This window comes from Chenopodium album, chromosome 25 (genome assembly GCF_948465745.1).
Source record: "Chenopodium album chromosome 25, dcCheAlbu1.1, whole genome shotgun sequence".
In the NCBI taxonomy this organism is placed as follows: Eukaryota; Viridiplantae; Streptophyta; class Magnoliopsida; order Caryophyllales; family Amaranthaceae; genus Chenopodium; species Chenopodium album.
In genome coordinates, this window is record NC_137858.1 from 35,184,903 (window position 1) to 35,198,485 (window position 13,583).

Below are 13,583 nucleotides of genomic sequence, written 5' to 3' on the forward strand. Positions count from 1 at the left end.
CAACAAGTCAGCTGCACCTCAAATCCAAATTCCACCCTCTACTCACTTACTCACTTACTCAGGGTCTGTTCACATTTACTGAACTGAGCTAATTGGAGCTGAACTGAGCTGATTGGAGCTGAACTGAACTGAACTGAACTGATTGGAGCTGAACTGAACTGAAATGAATATTTTATGAAAGAGGGAAATTAGGAGCTGAACTGAATTGAACTAAGCTGAGCTGGTTGGAGCTGAACTGAACTGATTGGAGCTGAACTGAACTGAAATTAAGTAAATATGAACAGACCCTCAGTCAAGGAATTACTCTGTATAATCATTTCAAAACTTTAAATGTAAAAAAAAAGCCAAATTCAAAGATAATAATTGAATATATCAAAGGCTCATATCAAAACAGTTTATTAATCATAAAATACTTTGTCATCCAAAAAGAATAATCTACTTGTAAAACTGTAAAATTACCTATTTATAATCCTAAATACTCATCTGTTATCTCACTTTTTAACCCTCAATGAACAAATTTATCTATGTACAATAAAATCATATGGTGTATTTAGTCAAGTATATTGTATATACTGTATCACTGTTTGGGCCCTAATCCAAGTTTACAAATTTGTTCCAAAGGTGGAGTATCCCACTTAGCTGCTTTTTTCTTCATCTGCTTAAAATCCTTCACACATTGTTTAACATTCATAGTCTTGACTCTTTTCCTAAATTTGGCCAGTTTCTTTCCAGCAGCTTCATCAAACATCTCCTCCCAGCCCACTTCCCACTCACTATGAGCATTACAAAGCTCGATCGAGCTGTTCGTCCAAGGAGTCCAACTCCACCCTTTGCTAAGCCTAACCATCACATCAGCCACGCAAGAACCCGTACAAGCGGGATTGCAAGGTCTGCACTTGGCACCGCTTAAGGGACCAGGGCTAGATAGAGCCGCAACAGGCACATCAAAATGACCCGGTGGGAATGGATACTTGCGGTCTGTTACAATGCAGAAGGGTTGGGCTGGGGTCTGGTATGAGATATTGTGAGAGGTGAGTTGGGCTTTGAATGCAGTCTCAGAGTTGAGCTGAGTGTAGTTCAGTTTATCCAAGGTGGGAATGAGTGACAGACGGGAGAGTGCCACCACGGAGGTATTGTAGTCCCCTACGCCAAGCCGGTCATTGAGGCCACTGAATGAGGACCCCGGCGGAACCACGTATTTACCCGGGATAAAGCTATCCGAGCTCAGTGGGGCAGACCAATAGCCATCAACACGGGTTCGGACGATCCAATCATATGTAAAACCCTTCTCCCTTTGGTAGTCATCGATCAATGTTAGGCATCCTTCCACCAAACTGAAATATTGTAGTAGTCCCTGAAAGAAAATACAAGTAGCCCTTAGTGACATCTCAAATCTCACATGAACAAAATTTTAAAGAGCATTTATTATTATAATTATTATTATCATTATTATTGCAATACATCAACACCATACGAAGTCAGTACTTTTTATAAGTAAAAGAATTTTTTGTAGAGCATTTAATTAATCCGATCAAACACAAAGTTTGTTACCATATAACACTCCTTACTTTGTGGTCCCAAACCCAACAATTTTTAGTTTCTGTTGTACCAAACATTGGAATGCATTTTCTCACTTAAAATCATCCAATTATCTATCCAAAACTCTATTGAGTACACTTTATCTAAACTAGAAACTCCTACCTCTACTCCTAAGTACTCGTTAAACTACACTCGTAGAGTCATACAACTACATTTTAGCTCGAAAACTTACAGCTTGTCAATAACTCAATACAACTTTTGGATAACAGGCATAAGTAATTACGGAAAACTAAGTACAAAGTACTCTGTAGATAGTAAAATATACTCTTAAAACTTGTACTCTGATAAAAAAAAAGGATAACTATAGCACGAAGTATAATCTTTCAAATCCGTAAAATGACCTTTAGCTGAAAGTTTGAGAGCAACTTATTATTTAGGCACGGAGAGTAATAATATATCCAAAAACACGGTTGTATTGGAATTTGATAGTGTATATTTTAACGTCTAGCTCTTTTCCATCAAATGGAAATCTTTATTTCTTTTTTTAGATGAAAAAAAGCAAACTACCTAAATATCAATATCAATGTACAAATACCCGTTTCGATATTGTTGTTACTGACCTAACTGTACATTGTGAGTGCGTTGCCTTCATAAGCATTTCTAAAATCACGTTGGTCCCCAATACCCACATTTCTTATCTTTATCTTGTTTAAGGCAGATTCTCCATCAAAGTTTGGACTATACATGTTGCTGCGCCTTCTCTCTTTTTACTTTTTTTCCCTCCAAAATATGCTTTTTTTTTTCTTTTATTTTTTTTTTTTAAAATGAGAGAATTAGGCAAATAAATTTTACGACAATTATATGAAAAACATCGTCATTGTTCTAACTTGTAACCACTACAAGAAACTCTAAATCCTCAATTAATGTGCTTTCTTTTAACACAAGTACAAGTACCTGTATATTCTAGTTAGAACAACTTGAATGACTAAATGCGACATTATTTAGAGCCAAGTAAAACCCCTAACCATAATGTTATTTGTGATTATTTAAAGTCTAAATTGGTTTTTCTAATTTTTTTTTTTTTAAAAAAAAAACAATTATAAAACAAAAACTGGTTGAAGTCGTTAAATAACTAAATCAGCAGTCCTGTTATTAATCAAGTAAAAAATTACATCAGCAGTCCTGTAATTAATCAAGTAAAAAATTCACACGTTGAAACAAAACAGAGACCGCCATTTTAGGTGTTGTGCCAACCATACCTAGGGAGTAGAGAGTGACACAAACACGATACGAGTACATGACAACATTTACAACAACCTAAGTCACCAGGTTTTTAGCAACATTCGTTCTATTAATTCATTAAGAATACCTGACGTTCCAATCATATTTGACTTCCAAGAACTTATTTAAAAAATACGTACATATTTTGAATATTTAATTTTCGGACCACCAACTAAGGTTTTTGAAGTTCCAGCAAATTGATTGCGATGTGTCCAATCTTTCTATGTCTACATTTAATAAATAAATTATAGTAGTGTAATATGCTCAAGTTCATGTATAATGATTTCTTTAGATCCGACTTCTAAGGAGACTAAGCTGTCATGACTCATGCAGCTATGCATCGAATCATTCTTTCAAGTGGGAGAAACATGCAAGTTTGATGTATTGTTAACATGGGTATAAAAAATTTTAAAACCAAAAAGATCATTAAAGAATGTATTTCTCATATAATTATGCAGTTATCATCACATCAGTCCATTAATTAATATTTAGGACACCTTAACTAAAACATTAAAAGAAGATCATGGGAGTCTAGTCTTTAGAGTTTAGACTTCCTTCATGCCCTGTCAGCTTTTCACTTAATTTATTCTATTTTTATTCTTCAAATTCTTAATAAGACTCCTATTAGTCCAATAACCCCTCATACATAATTAAAGCTTCGTTCTCAATATATGGGTCACATTTAATTTTAATTCTTCATGTTGCATCTCAAGTGGAGTCTTGGTGTTCATATACTTGACTTTATTGTTTAGACTTTAATAAAAAGATCAACGAGTAAATAAGTCAGTCTTGTGTGCACATTTTGACCATACGCTGTCTTATGTACACACTTTGTCACGCACAAGCATGGTTAAGGACACACATGCTCGTATTGACATGGGAGCACCATTTCGAGTACTCCCGTGATAAGTTGATTACAAACAATGTATATGAAACACTAAACACCCATGGAGATAGAGTTTTATCAAAATGCAAGACTCAAAGTCTAACATCCAAAAGTGTAAAGCAGACCCCAAGCATAAAGCTCTACTAAAATCTAGTCTTTCACGCAATGATTAACAAGGTAAGGTAGTTGGAAACTTAGAATCGCACAATTCTTTTCAAGTTGGAAACTTAGAATCACACAATTCTTTTCAAGTTAAAAACTTCTACATTGAACTTCTTTTACCTTAAAAAGAAAGAAAAGAGTAGATGCGCAAATGTCTCTATTCCTTTCCACAATCCCAAATTTCAAACCCATTAAAATAATCAACTAGGAACAAAGATTTGTTGACACTAAAAGGCTCTCACAGAACTTTTAGCAACAATGCAAGTTACTTCTTGAATAAGATAGATTTCTCAATTCTTATATTTTATTGTGTATTACTAACAATATGTAGCGCTAAGATTTTTCCTTAATGTTCGACATAAAGTAGGAGTGCTTTTCAACTAAACAATTGCCTAAACCTATATTGTGTCTACCACAATAACACTCTTATTAATCCTTTACCTAAATGTTAGAATAAAAAATTCTGTTCCTAAACTAAATTTTTGTTTTCATGGTAGAAATTTTAATGTACCTCTAAGGCTCTAATTTAAGAATGTATAATGGGCAGAAATAAGACGAGCATGTGTTGCCGGCTATTAGACCCACTAATAAGGCACCAAGCACCTATAGGCTATAGCAGCCAAGCACCAAAACAACCCGAAACCAAATCGACCCCATCCGTTTAGCACTGCCCAGCCATTTTGAAAGCCGGCCTAGACCGGCTTGGCTAAGGCCTGTGACACAACTCATCCGGGTTTGCTCTTTATATGTCAGCCACAGTTCCACATCAACCAACCCGGCCTTGTGGCCACCGCCAACGGCCAATGGTTTAAACAGTACTCCGTACAAGGTCTAAACAAATTTCCTATCCACAAGAGACATCATCAATTTTCCTAGAATTGTTCACCAAATTATAACCTAACTAAAACCAAAAACAAATAAACAATGCCATTTGCATGTTCGTAATTGTAATGATCATATTGAACAAACTTTTTTTTGGCAGTTTAGCAACATTGTCCTGTCTATGCATTCACCACCAATATATTTCCTAAATTTGAAGTCAAGTCTACAACAAGCCACCGCAAAAAACATGACATGACTAATCAACTAAAGGAAATAGACTAAATTAAATTAATTCGTCTTTTTTTTCTTCACATCACATTGAAAAACATTCAAAAACCGTCCAATTTCCAATCCCAGAATATTAAAAACAATAAAACATAACCCCCATATCCATTAATACGAAATTAAATGCATTCAAATCTAATCAAACATACCCAATAAAAATTCAAAATTCATAATTATAGTGCTTAATTGCAGGATTAAACTGAAATTAAATTACCTGAATGCCATTGGGCGAGTTAGCGGCAGTAAGAACGCGAACCTGCGACTCAGTCTCAGAAATCGGAGTGGGTTTAAAAATCCTAACCGAGTTAAGTCGAGGTGCAAATTTCAACAAAGACAACTTAAAGGACTTGGAATCGAGTGGACTATTCAAGAATAAGTCCGAGTTAGGAAACTCCTTTAGGACTCGTTCAATTATAGAAGGACCAGTGAGTTCGAACCTTCTAGCACCACCCACCAAGCACACCGCAATCCTTGACTTAGTCAACTCGGACTTCCGAATCTCCTCCGCCGCCGTATACGACGGTTTTCGTAGGCTGAACTCGATTATTCCGGCGCCGCCGTAAGTGGAGAAGTAAAGGAGGAGGAGAAATAATGAGGAGAATAGTATGAGAAGGAGACGGTAATTGAGATCGGATACCCACTTTGAAAATTGCATCGATTTTCGAGGACTGTTATTAGTACTATTATTAAAATTTCCATTGATATTATTGTTTATAAAAACAGGGATATGTTTTGTTTTTGTTGTTCTTTCTTTGCCTTGGTGTTGTTGTTCCATGGTTATCAACTGTTACTTTGACGGAGAAAGCATGTAGGAGAGAGAAAGGAAAAGAGAGGAGAGAGAATTTCAAAGATTTTATTTTGGGGGATTTATTTATGCTTGGAAAGTGCAGAAGAATTATACCAGCATTTATAATTTTGGATTATAATTTTTTTTTTCTTTTTAATGGAGAAAATTGGGTAGGTGAAGAAGATGATATGAGGGAGGTTTGAAGTGAGATGGGTAAAGGGTGATTTATTTGTTTCGGGGGTAACCAATTGGGGGAGGTGGTGGGGGGTGACCTTAATGTTGTTATTTTGGGAAGGTAAGTTTGAGAATTATAAGAGAAAAAGGAGATAGAATTGGAAGTTAAGTAATAATGAACGTGCTCACCAAATTGATTATCTTTGTACTTTGTTAAAAATTTGACGTGGGTAGATTTTAAAGTGGAAGCACAGTCATGATTCAATACAAGGGGATTTTGGTCGTGGGTTAATGGGTAGAATAGGCGCTCGCATCGGGTTGTGCTCGTGTTGATTGATCATGTTTGGAATTTTGTTACAAATATTGGTATTAAAATTCTTGATCATATCGTGTCGATGTGGTTTATGTTGAAAAAAAAAGGGTAAGGGCATTAATAAAGCAACCTAATTACCTAAGTTTACTTAATGTAATCTTTTTATACCTAGTGTTGATAGACCTTTTGTTATGATAAGATAAGTTGTGGAAAAATAAGCTTTAATAATTTTATTTTTATTATTATTATATACTCCCTCCGTCCCCTTTTGATAGTCCCTTATGGACAAATTTTAGTCCCAAAATGTTCACCCATTTGCTTTTTCCAACAACCATTAATATTTTTACTAAAATTCCCTCCAATTTGCAACAATATTTGTGCAAATTTAACTTTCCCGTGTAAATTTTGTTTTCCCACGTACTTTTATTACTTTTTCTCTCTACTTTTTTGCATACCTAATATCAATTTACTTTTTCAATGTATTTTAACTATTCTTATTTGTGTTTATTAATTCCCGTGAAAAATGCCCAAAGGGGACGAAGGTAGTAGTAATAATATTAATATTTATAACAACAACAATAATAATAATTAGCAAAAGTGCTATGTGATAGCTAATATAATTAGCCAATATGAGAGAGCGTCGGGCCAGAAGATTAATTTAAATAAAACTGAAGTGGCTTTTAGCAAAAAAAAGTGAGTGTCGAGCGTCGGAAAGAAATTGTGGTCTTGTGGATACATTGGAAGTTCGAGAAGTTGAAAGGCGTGAGAAATATCTTGGTCTACCAACAATTATTGGTAGGTCAAAGAAGGCTATTTTCGCAGGTCTCAACGAGCGGCTCTGGAAGAAATTGCAAGGGTGGAAGGGAAAATTGATATCAATGCCCAGGGAGGAAGTGATGATTAAAGCAGTAGCTCAGGCTATCCCTATCCCTATCCCTACATATATGGTGAGTATTTTGAAGATCTCCGATGGTATTATTGATGAATTTCATTCCCTTTTAGCTCGATTTTGGTGGGGTTCGACGGAATCGAGGAAGAAGCTACATTGGCAAAAATGGAATGATTTATGTAAATCGAAGGATTTGGGAGGTATGGGATTTCGTGATTTGAGGGTTTTCAACCAAGCTTTATTGGCTAAGCAATGTTGGCTGACTCCATCATAATCAAGGTACTCTCCTTCACTCTATTTTGAAAGCTAAATACTTTAATAATTGTGATGTGTTGGAGGCTAGTAGGGGCTTTGATCCTAGCTACATTTGGAAAAGTATGTGGGGTGCTAAGTCTTTGTTACTTGATGGGTTGAAATGGAGGGTCGGGAATAGGGATGGCATTGGGTCCTGGACCCGACCCAGACCCGGTTGGACCCGACCCGTATTTTAGGGTCTAGGTCCTTAAATTTTAGACCCGATGGGTCTGAGTCGGATCTGGGTCTAAGCTTAATGGATCGGGTCTGGGTCTGGGTCCAAAACTTGTAGACCCAAACCCGACCCAGATTCGACCCATGGACCCATTTTTAATTTTTTTTAAATTTTTTTATAAATAATAAATATATATTAGTAATAAATTTTTAAAAAATCACTTAGTATACTACATAATTAGAGGTTGAGAAGATAGACTTTAGTGAAAGTAAGCAAATAAAACAGCAAACAACCAAGAAATTAAGTTTTTGCGTAGTACGTTTTTTTTTCCTTACATTGTCTTTACTTTTTAATGAAATAAATTATTTTTGTGTCAAAAATATGAACACATTTTTTTTAATGCGTTTTTTATTATTTTGAAGTAGTAGTATAATTATAAATTTATAATATATATACAAAATTATAAAAAATAATAAAAATTATAGTTAGACCCGTTTTAGACCCGAGACCCGCTAGACCCGATGGATCTGGGTCTGGGTCTGATTTTTTTAGACCCTGTGGGTCTGGGTCGGATCTGGGTCCACCTCCGAAAATCCGGGTCTGGGTCTAGGTCTCAGTGGACCCGACCCAAACCCGACCCATTGCCATCCCTAGTCGGGCATGGTAGCAATATATTGGTTTGGATTTTGCTTGGCTGTCTAGTAACTCCTCGGTGAGCGTGCCAACCCCTTTGCAACATAGTGACTTGGGGCTGCGGGTTTGTGATTTAATTGATCATGATACTATGTCTTGGCGTGAAGATGTGATCCAAAGTAATTTCAATGCGGTTGATCAAGCTCTAATTTTGTCTATTCTTTTGTCCTACCGAACAACCAAGGATGTTATGTTTTGTTGGCCAAATAAAGATGGTGTGTATTCGGTTCGTTCGGGGTATTGGCTGGACAAACTTGGTCCATCGAATGCGCAGCATCATGCTCGAGATGAGGTATGGAAATTGATTTAGGGTATTAAAGGGCCTCCGAAGCTAGCACATTTTTTGTGGAGGGCGTGCAAGGGGTTTCTAGCTGTTAGAGAAAGACTTCACTTTAGACACATGGTTGACAGTAAGGCTTGTGTAATATGCAACAATGGTGATGAATCTGTGATTCATGCCACTTTTGAATGTAAAGCAGCGGTGGACATTTGGGCAGCAAGTAACTTCTCTTCTTTGATTGCTCAAGCTCCTTCTTCGTGTTTCAAGGACAGGCTTATGTGGATGGCATCGCAGGTTGGTTGTGATGAGTTGAGAGCTTTCGCTATTCTTGCGTGGGCTGCTTGGTGGTGCCGTAACATGTCTATTTTCGATAATTGGTCTGGCTGTCCGATTAGTGTGGCGTCATATCTGTCATTGAGTATGGTGAATATGCAAAAAATGTTTTTGTGGGGCAGAAACTGCAGGGGCAGCCATCTCCTACATCTTGGTCTCGACTGTGTAGGGGAATGGTGAAATTAAATTGTGATGCTCACGTTGGGAATTTTACTGGGCTTGGGGTTGTTATTAGAGACGAGGAGGGGAATGTTCTGGCTGCTGATGTTCGTAAGGAGAAGGTGGGTTGGTCTCCTGAGGTTGCTGAAGCAGCGGCGTGTCGTTTTGGGCTCCAACTCGCAGCAAGGTTGGGTTACTCCTTTGTAATCCTTGAGAGTGATGCGTCGAATGTGTTAATGGGGGTGAAGAAGAAGGTTGCCATCTATACTCCCTTCTCGTTGCTAGTTGAGGATATTTGTGTGTTGTCTAATCTCTTTGTAGCTTTCTAAATTTCTCATGTTAAGCGTGCGGGTAATACGCTACCTCACCACGTTGCTAGGTGGGATTCTAGTGGTTGTAATGAACGAGTTTGCGTAGGTCCTTTCCCCAAAGTCTTTTATCTTTGGCGGAGATTGACCTCTATTAATCTAATTATCCGCAGGTGCTTTCAAAAAAAAATAAAATAATAATAATAATAAAATCTACTCGGCGCTGCTCTGCTACAATTTGCTCTGCTCAACTCTACTCTGTTGACTCCTTCTCTACTCTCCTATACCCAAAAGCTCAAAAGAACAGGACCTTAGTTGTTCATATTTATAGAATGGGGTAAATATTATATATTTTTATTATTTATTATATCCCTACCTTAGGGCCTGTTCACATTTACTAAACTGAACTAAACTGAAATTAAGTAAATAAACATGTCCTTATCTCTACCTAATAAAAAGTAGAAGATAACTCTTATGAATAGTGTGCTACCAACTATACCCTCAAAATATGTACAAAATTGTATGTACTTTTTTAACCTCTTTAATATGTTTACTCTCATTAATATATTTAATGTTTTTTATGTACAAAATTGTGTACAAAAATGTGTATTTACTTTTTTACCTTCTTTAATATGTTTACTCTAATTAATATATTTAATGTTATTTTTTTCATTAAACATATCATCAATTAATTCAAAGTTTTTTTAATATGATACTTGTAATGCTTCTAAAAATAAAAATAAAAATAAATAAAAAAAACTTGTAGTGCCTTTTTTAATAATAAAAAAAAAATTATAATGTTTTGTACTTCATATGTTATTATTATTTTTTTTTGCTCCTTTGTGGTTGCTCTTCTTATTTACAATTTTGTTGTCCTTTAATTGCAGCTATTGTTAAGATTTATTAGCTTTTGAATTTGAAGATTTTAGCTACAACGAACATTTCACATATTATTACTCTGCATGACCAAAGCTCACAAAAAATTCATTTGAAGAAAAATACGCTAAGTATTATTGAATATTTGAATCATGCAAACCAATTAAGAGTTATAAACTAACATTAGTTTAAGATATGAAGGGATGCAAATAGATTTAATTTTTTTTAATAACAATTTTGAAATATGACAGGGTAGAGTCGTATCCCCTAATCAAAAGTAATACCTAAGTCCTCTAACTAAAGTAGATAGGGAAGTAGTGTCGAATCCACAGGGAAACTGGTCTTTCTACTCCTAATTAATTAATATAATCTAAATTATTAAGGTAACCAATTTGTTGTGTTTAATATGAAATTATACTATGAAGATTAAGTTTAGGGAGAAAATTAATAATAAGAAGGTCTAGGGTCACAGGTTCACCAATAATTAATATTCTGGGATAAAACATGACAATCAATAATCAACATTGCACAAATAACATGATTAACAGGCTCTCGTAATTTATTAACCAACATAGATCTAACAGGCTCTCGCAATTTACTAGATCTAAGTTCCTATTGAAAATAGCCTTTAATACTAAATTAACATCTGCTCGATTCATCAATTCAATATTGCTAAACATTCACAATCAAATTACATCTGCTCGATTCATAATCTAATTGCAAAGAATTAAAACAATTCAACACGAAATTATTATGCAATATCAAATATCAATAATAACAAATTATCCCTTCATATTAATTATGGATCCCCATAAACCTTAGAATTAAACTACTCAGACATAATTAAATCTAAACTAAACAAAGCAATAAAAGTAGTCATGATAGAGTAAAGAAATAAAATAAATAACTGAGATTAAAAGAGAAGAAATCGTTACCAAAGTTAAAAGGAACAAGAGTTGTAGAGAGAGAAAATAATACTAAGAGTTTAAGAGAAGAGAGAAAGAAAAAAGTTAGAGAGAGAAAAGAGAGAGTAAGGGAAGGGAGAAAAGAATTCCCCCTAAATTCGCTTAACAAAAGCGTATTTATACTAAGCTAGAAAATCCTAAGTTAAAACAAATTAAACGACGCTTAAAACGTCCTCCAGAAACACGCGCCCGATCGGGTGAGGCACCGCCCGATCGGGCGCGCCTTTTTGATCGGGCGAAGGGCTGCTGCGATATAAGTCTTCTTTGCCCGATCGGGCGCGCCTTTTTGATCGGGCGGACCATCGGGCGGACACCCTTGGGCTGCTTGGACTCCTCGTTTGGGCTTGTAACTTGGCCCAAACCAAATATCCTCTTTGGGGCTTAAATCATTCGGTCCAAATGTCTCGTCTTCACACAAGTCGAGCCCTTATTCACCGGCTTGATTACTCTAACCGATCTTGGGCTATGAAAGATGGTCGTGCTCCTCCAATGCTCGTAGTTGCTCCATAAAATCCCGGGAAAATGCTCCAAAGGTGCAATTCCCTACAAAACTCAACCAAAACTACGAAAACACTAGAAAACACATATTAGTAATAAAAGTGGCTTTAAAGAGCCAAAAACACTACTAATTATGACCAAGGGACGGGGGTAAAATACTATATAAAATAGACATATCAAAATACCACTGTCAAACTTTTGAGGGTTTTAAAAAAAATATTATCATTAAAGATTTTGGTGGCTTTATTATACTTCTACAAAGCCATCACATAGGCACATAAATCAAATAGTACGTATTAAAACTACCAGGTCTACCATTCAAACCAAAGACGTAAATACATGTCAATACAACTTCTATGCAAGAGTTAGCCTCTTCGCGTGCATCACACGTGTAGACCACCATAGTATACATATTATAAAAAGTATAACAGAACTCTTATAAATAGTGCATGGACGTAGAAGAAAGTAAATTGTAGAAAATGAGAAGTTAGAGTATCTTTAATTTAGTGTGAGGTGTAATTACATCATAATTGCCCTAATAATCATGATAAACTTCTTAGAGAACCGTGTAAGCAATACAACTTTCTAAGCAAATATCTAAACTAGATATTTGAAGTAATAATGAATAAGTATCAATAGCCATTGTAAATAGGTGTGCATTTAATTGCTGGTCACAAGTCACCATGCAATTAATTAGGGGATGTTTGATTCATTATATTGAAATGGATTGGTATGGAATTTCATACTAGAGAGAAATGGATTCTAAAACCCATACTACTATACTAGTATTGACAATTAGTCTAAGGTGCACCCAACAACCTAAAAAAAATCAACACTACGCTCTACAAAATGAACATTTAGTAAAAAAAATATGAACATTTATTAAAAAAATGAACATTTAATAATAAAAAATGAACACGTAAAAATGAACATTTAATACTTATAATGCATATGTTTCATAATCATATTATTTTTTATTACTTCAAATTTTTATGTTCATAATTAAATGTATTATATTCATAATAATATTTTATATGTTCATATATAATTTCAAATATTCATAATGTAAATATGTAGTGTTGTTCATGAAATATTAATTAAATATGTTTATGCATATGTTGTCTTTCTTAAATGTTTATGTTAATATTTTTTTACGTATATGTTCACCTTTTAAAAGCTTATATTCACTTTAAGAAAACTAATGCTTACGTTCATATTTTGAAATGTTATGTTCACTTTCTGAAATGCATAAGTTCATATTTTTTATGCCTATGTTCACTTTCTGAAAAGTTAATGTTCACATTTAAGGGAACCTATGCATATGTTCATATTTTGCATGATTATGTTCACTAATAAAAAAAATGCAGAAAATCAGATAAATTCAATTCATTAGAATTAAGAAAATCATATACTACCTCCATTAACATTTAGTTGCAATTTTGGAACATTTTATATCTCTCAAATTATACCCCAAAGTTGCAACTAAATGTTGACGGAGGTAATATAACGACTATAACCTAATCAATCGAAGTTAAGCACAAAGTCACCACATAAGAAATCGAAAATCACACATTTTTATGCCTATGTTCACTTTCTGAAAAGCTAATATTCATATTTTTATGTCTATGTTCACTTTCTGAAAAGCTAATGTTCATATTGTGCTGCTGTTATACCTATTTCTAGGTGCATGTGTGTGCACCTAAGAATATGCGCTAGTATTGGTTTTATTGTTGGAATGAATTATATACTTCATTGATTGGGCCATTTGGTTGGATCATTCGGAATGAGTTGGAATGGACTCTACTTTTTTTTTTTTTTGGGTTGAGATTTTTAATAATGGAATCTCATACCCAAGGGATTCTAA

General features: G+C 34.8%; 3 protein-coding genes across 3 annotated transcripts; 2 read left to right on the plus strand and 1 right to left on the minus strand.

Moving 5' to 3' along the window:
- Positions 1–385: 385 nt before the first annotated feature.
- On the minus strand, positions 386–6,040 carry LOC145614674 (uncharacterized). Its single transcript, XM_081669745.1, has 2 exons — positions 5,190–6,040; positions 386–1,354 (listed from the first exon to the last, which is right to left on the minus strand). Exons 1-2 carry the CDS (start codon positions 5,748–5,750, stop codon positions 578–580), a joined length of 1,338 nt encoding a protein of 445 aa, XP_081525871.1. The 5' UTR covers positions 5,751–6,040; the 3' UTR covers positions 386–577.
- Positions 6,041–6,772: 732 nt separating this feature from the next.
- Positions 6,773–7,412, plus strand: LOC145614056 (uncharacterized). Its single transcript, XM_081669062.1, has 2 exons — positions 6,773–6,791; positions 6,934–7,412. Exons 1-2 carry the CDS (start codon positions 6,773–6,775, stop codon positions 7,410–7,412), a joined length of 498 nt encoding a protein of 165 aa, XP_081525188.1.
- A 979-nt stretch (positions 7,413–8,391) lies between these two features.
- On the plus strand, positions 8,392–9,401 carry LOC145614057 (uncharacterized). Its single transcript, XM_081669063.1, has 3 exons — positions 8,392–8,592; positions 8,662–8,874; positions 8,976–9,401. The coding sequence occupies exons 1-3, from the start codon at positions 8,392–8,394 to the stop codon at positions 9,399–9,401; spliced, it is 840 nt and encodes a 279-aa protein (XP_081525189.1).
- Positions 9,402–13,583: the final 4,182 nt, after the last annotated feature.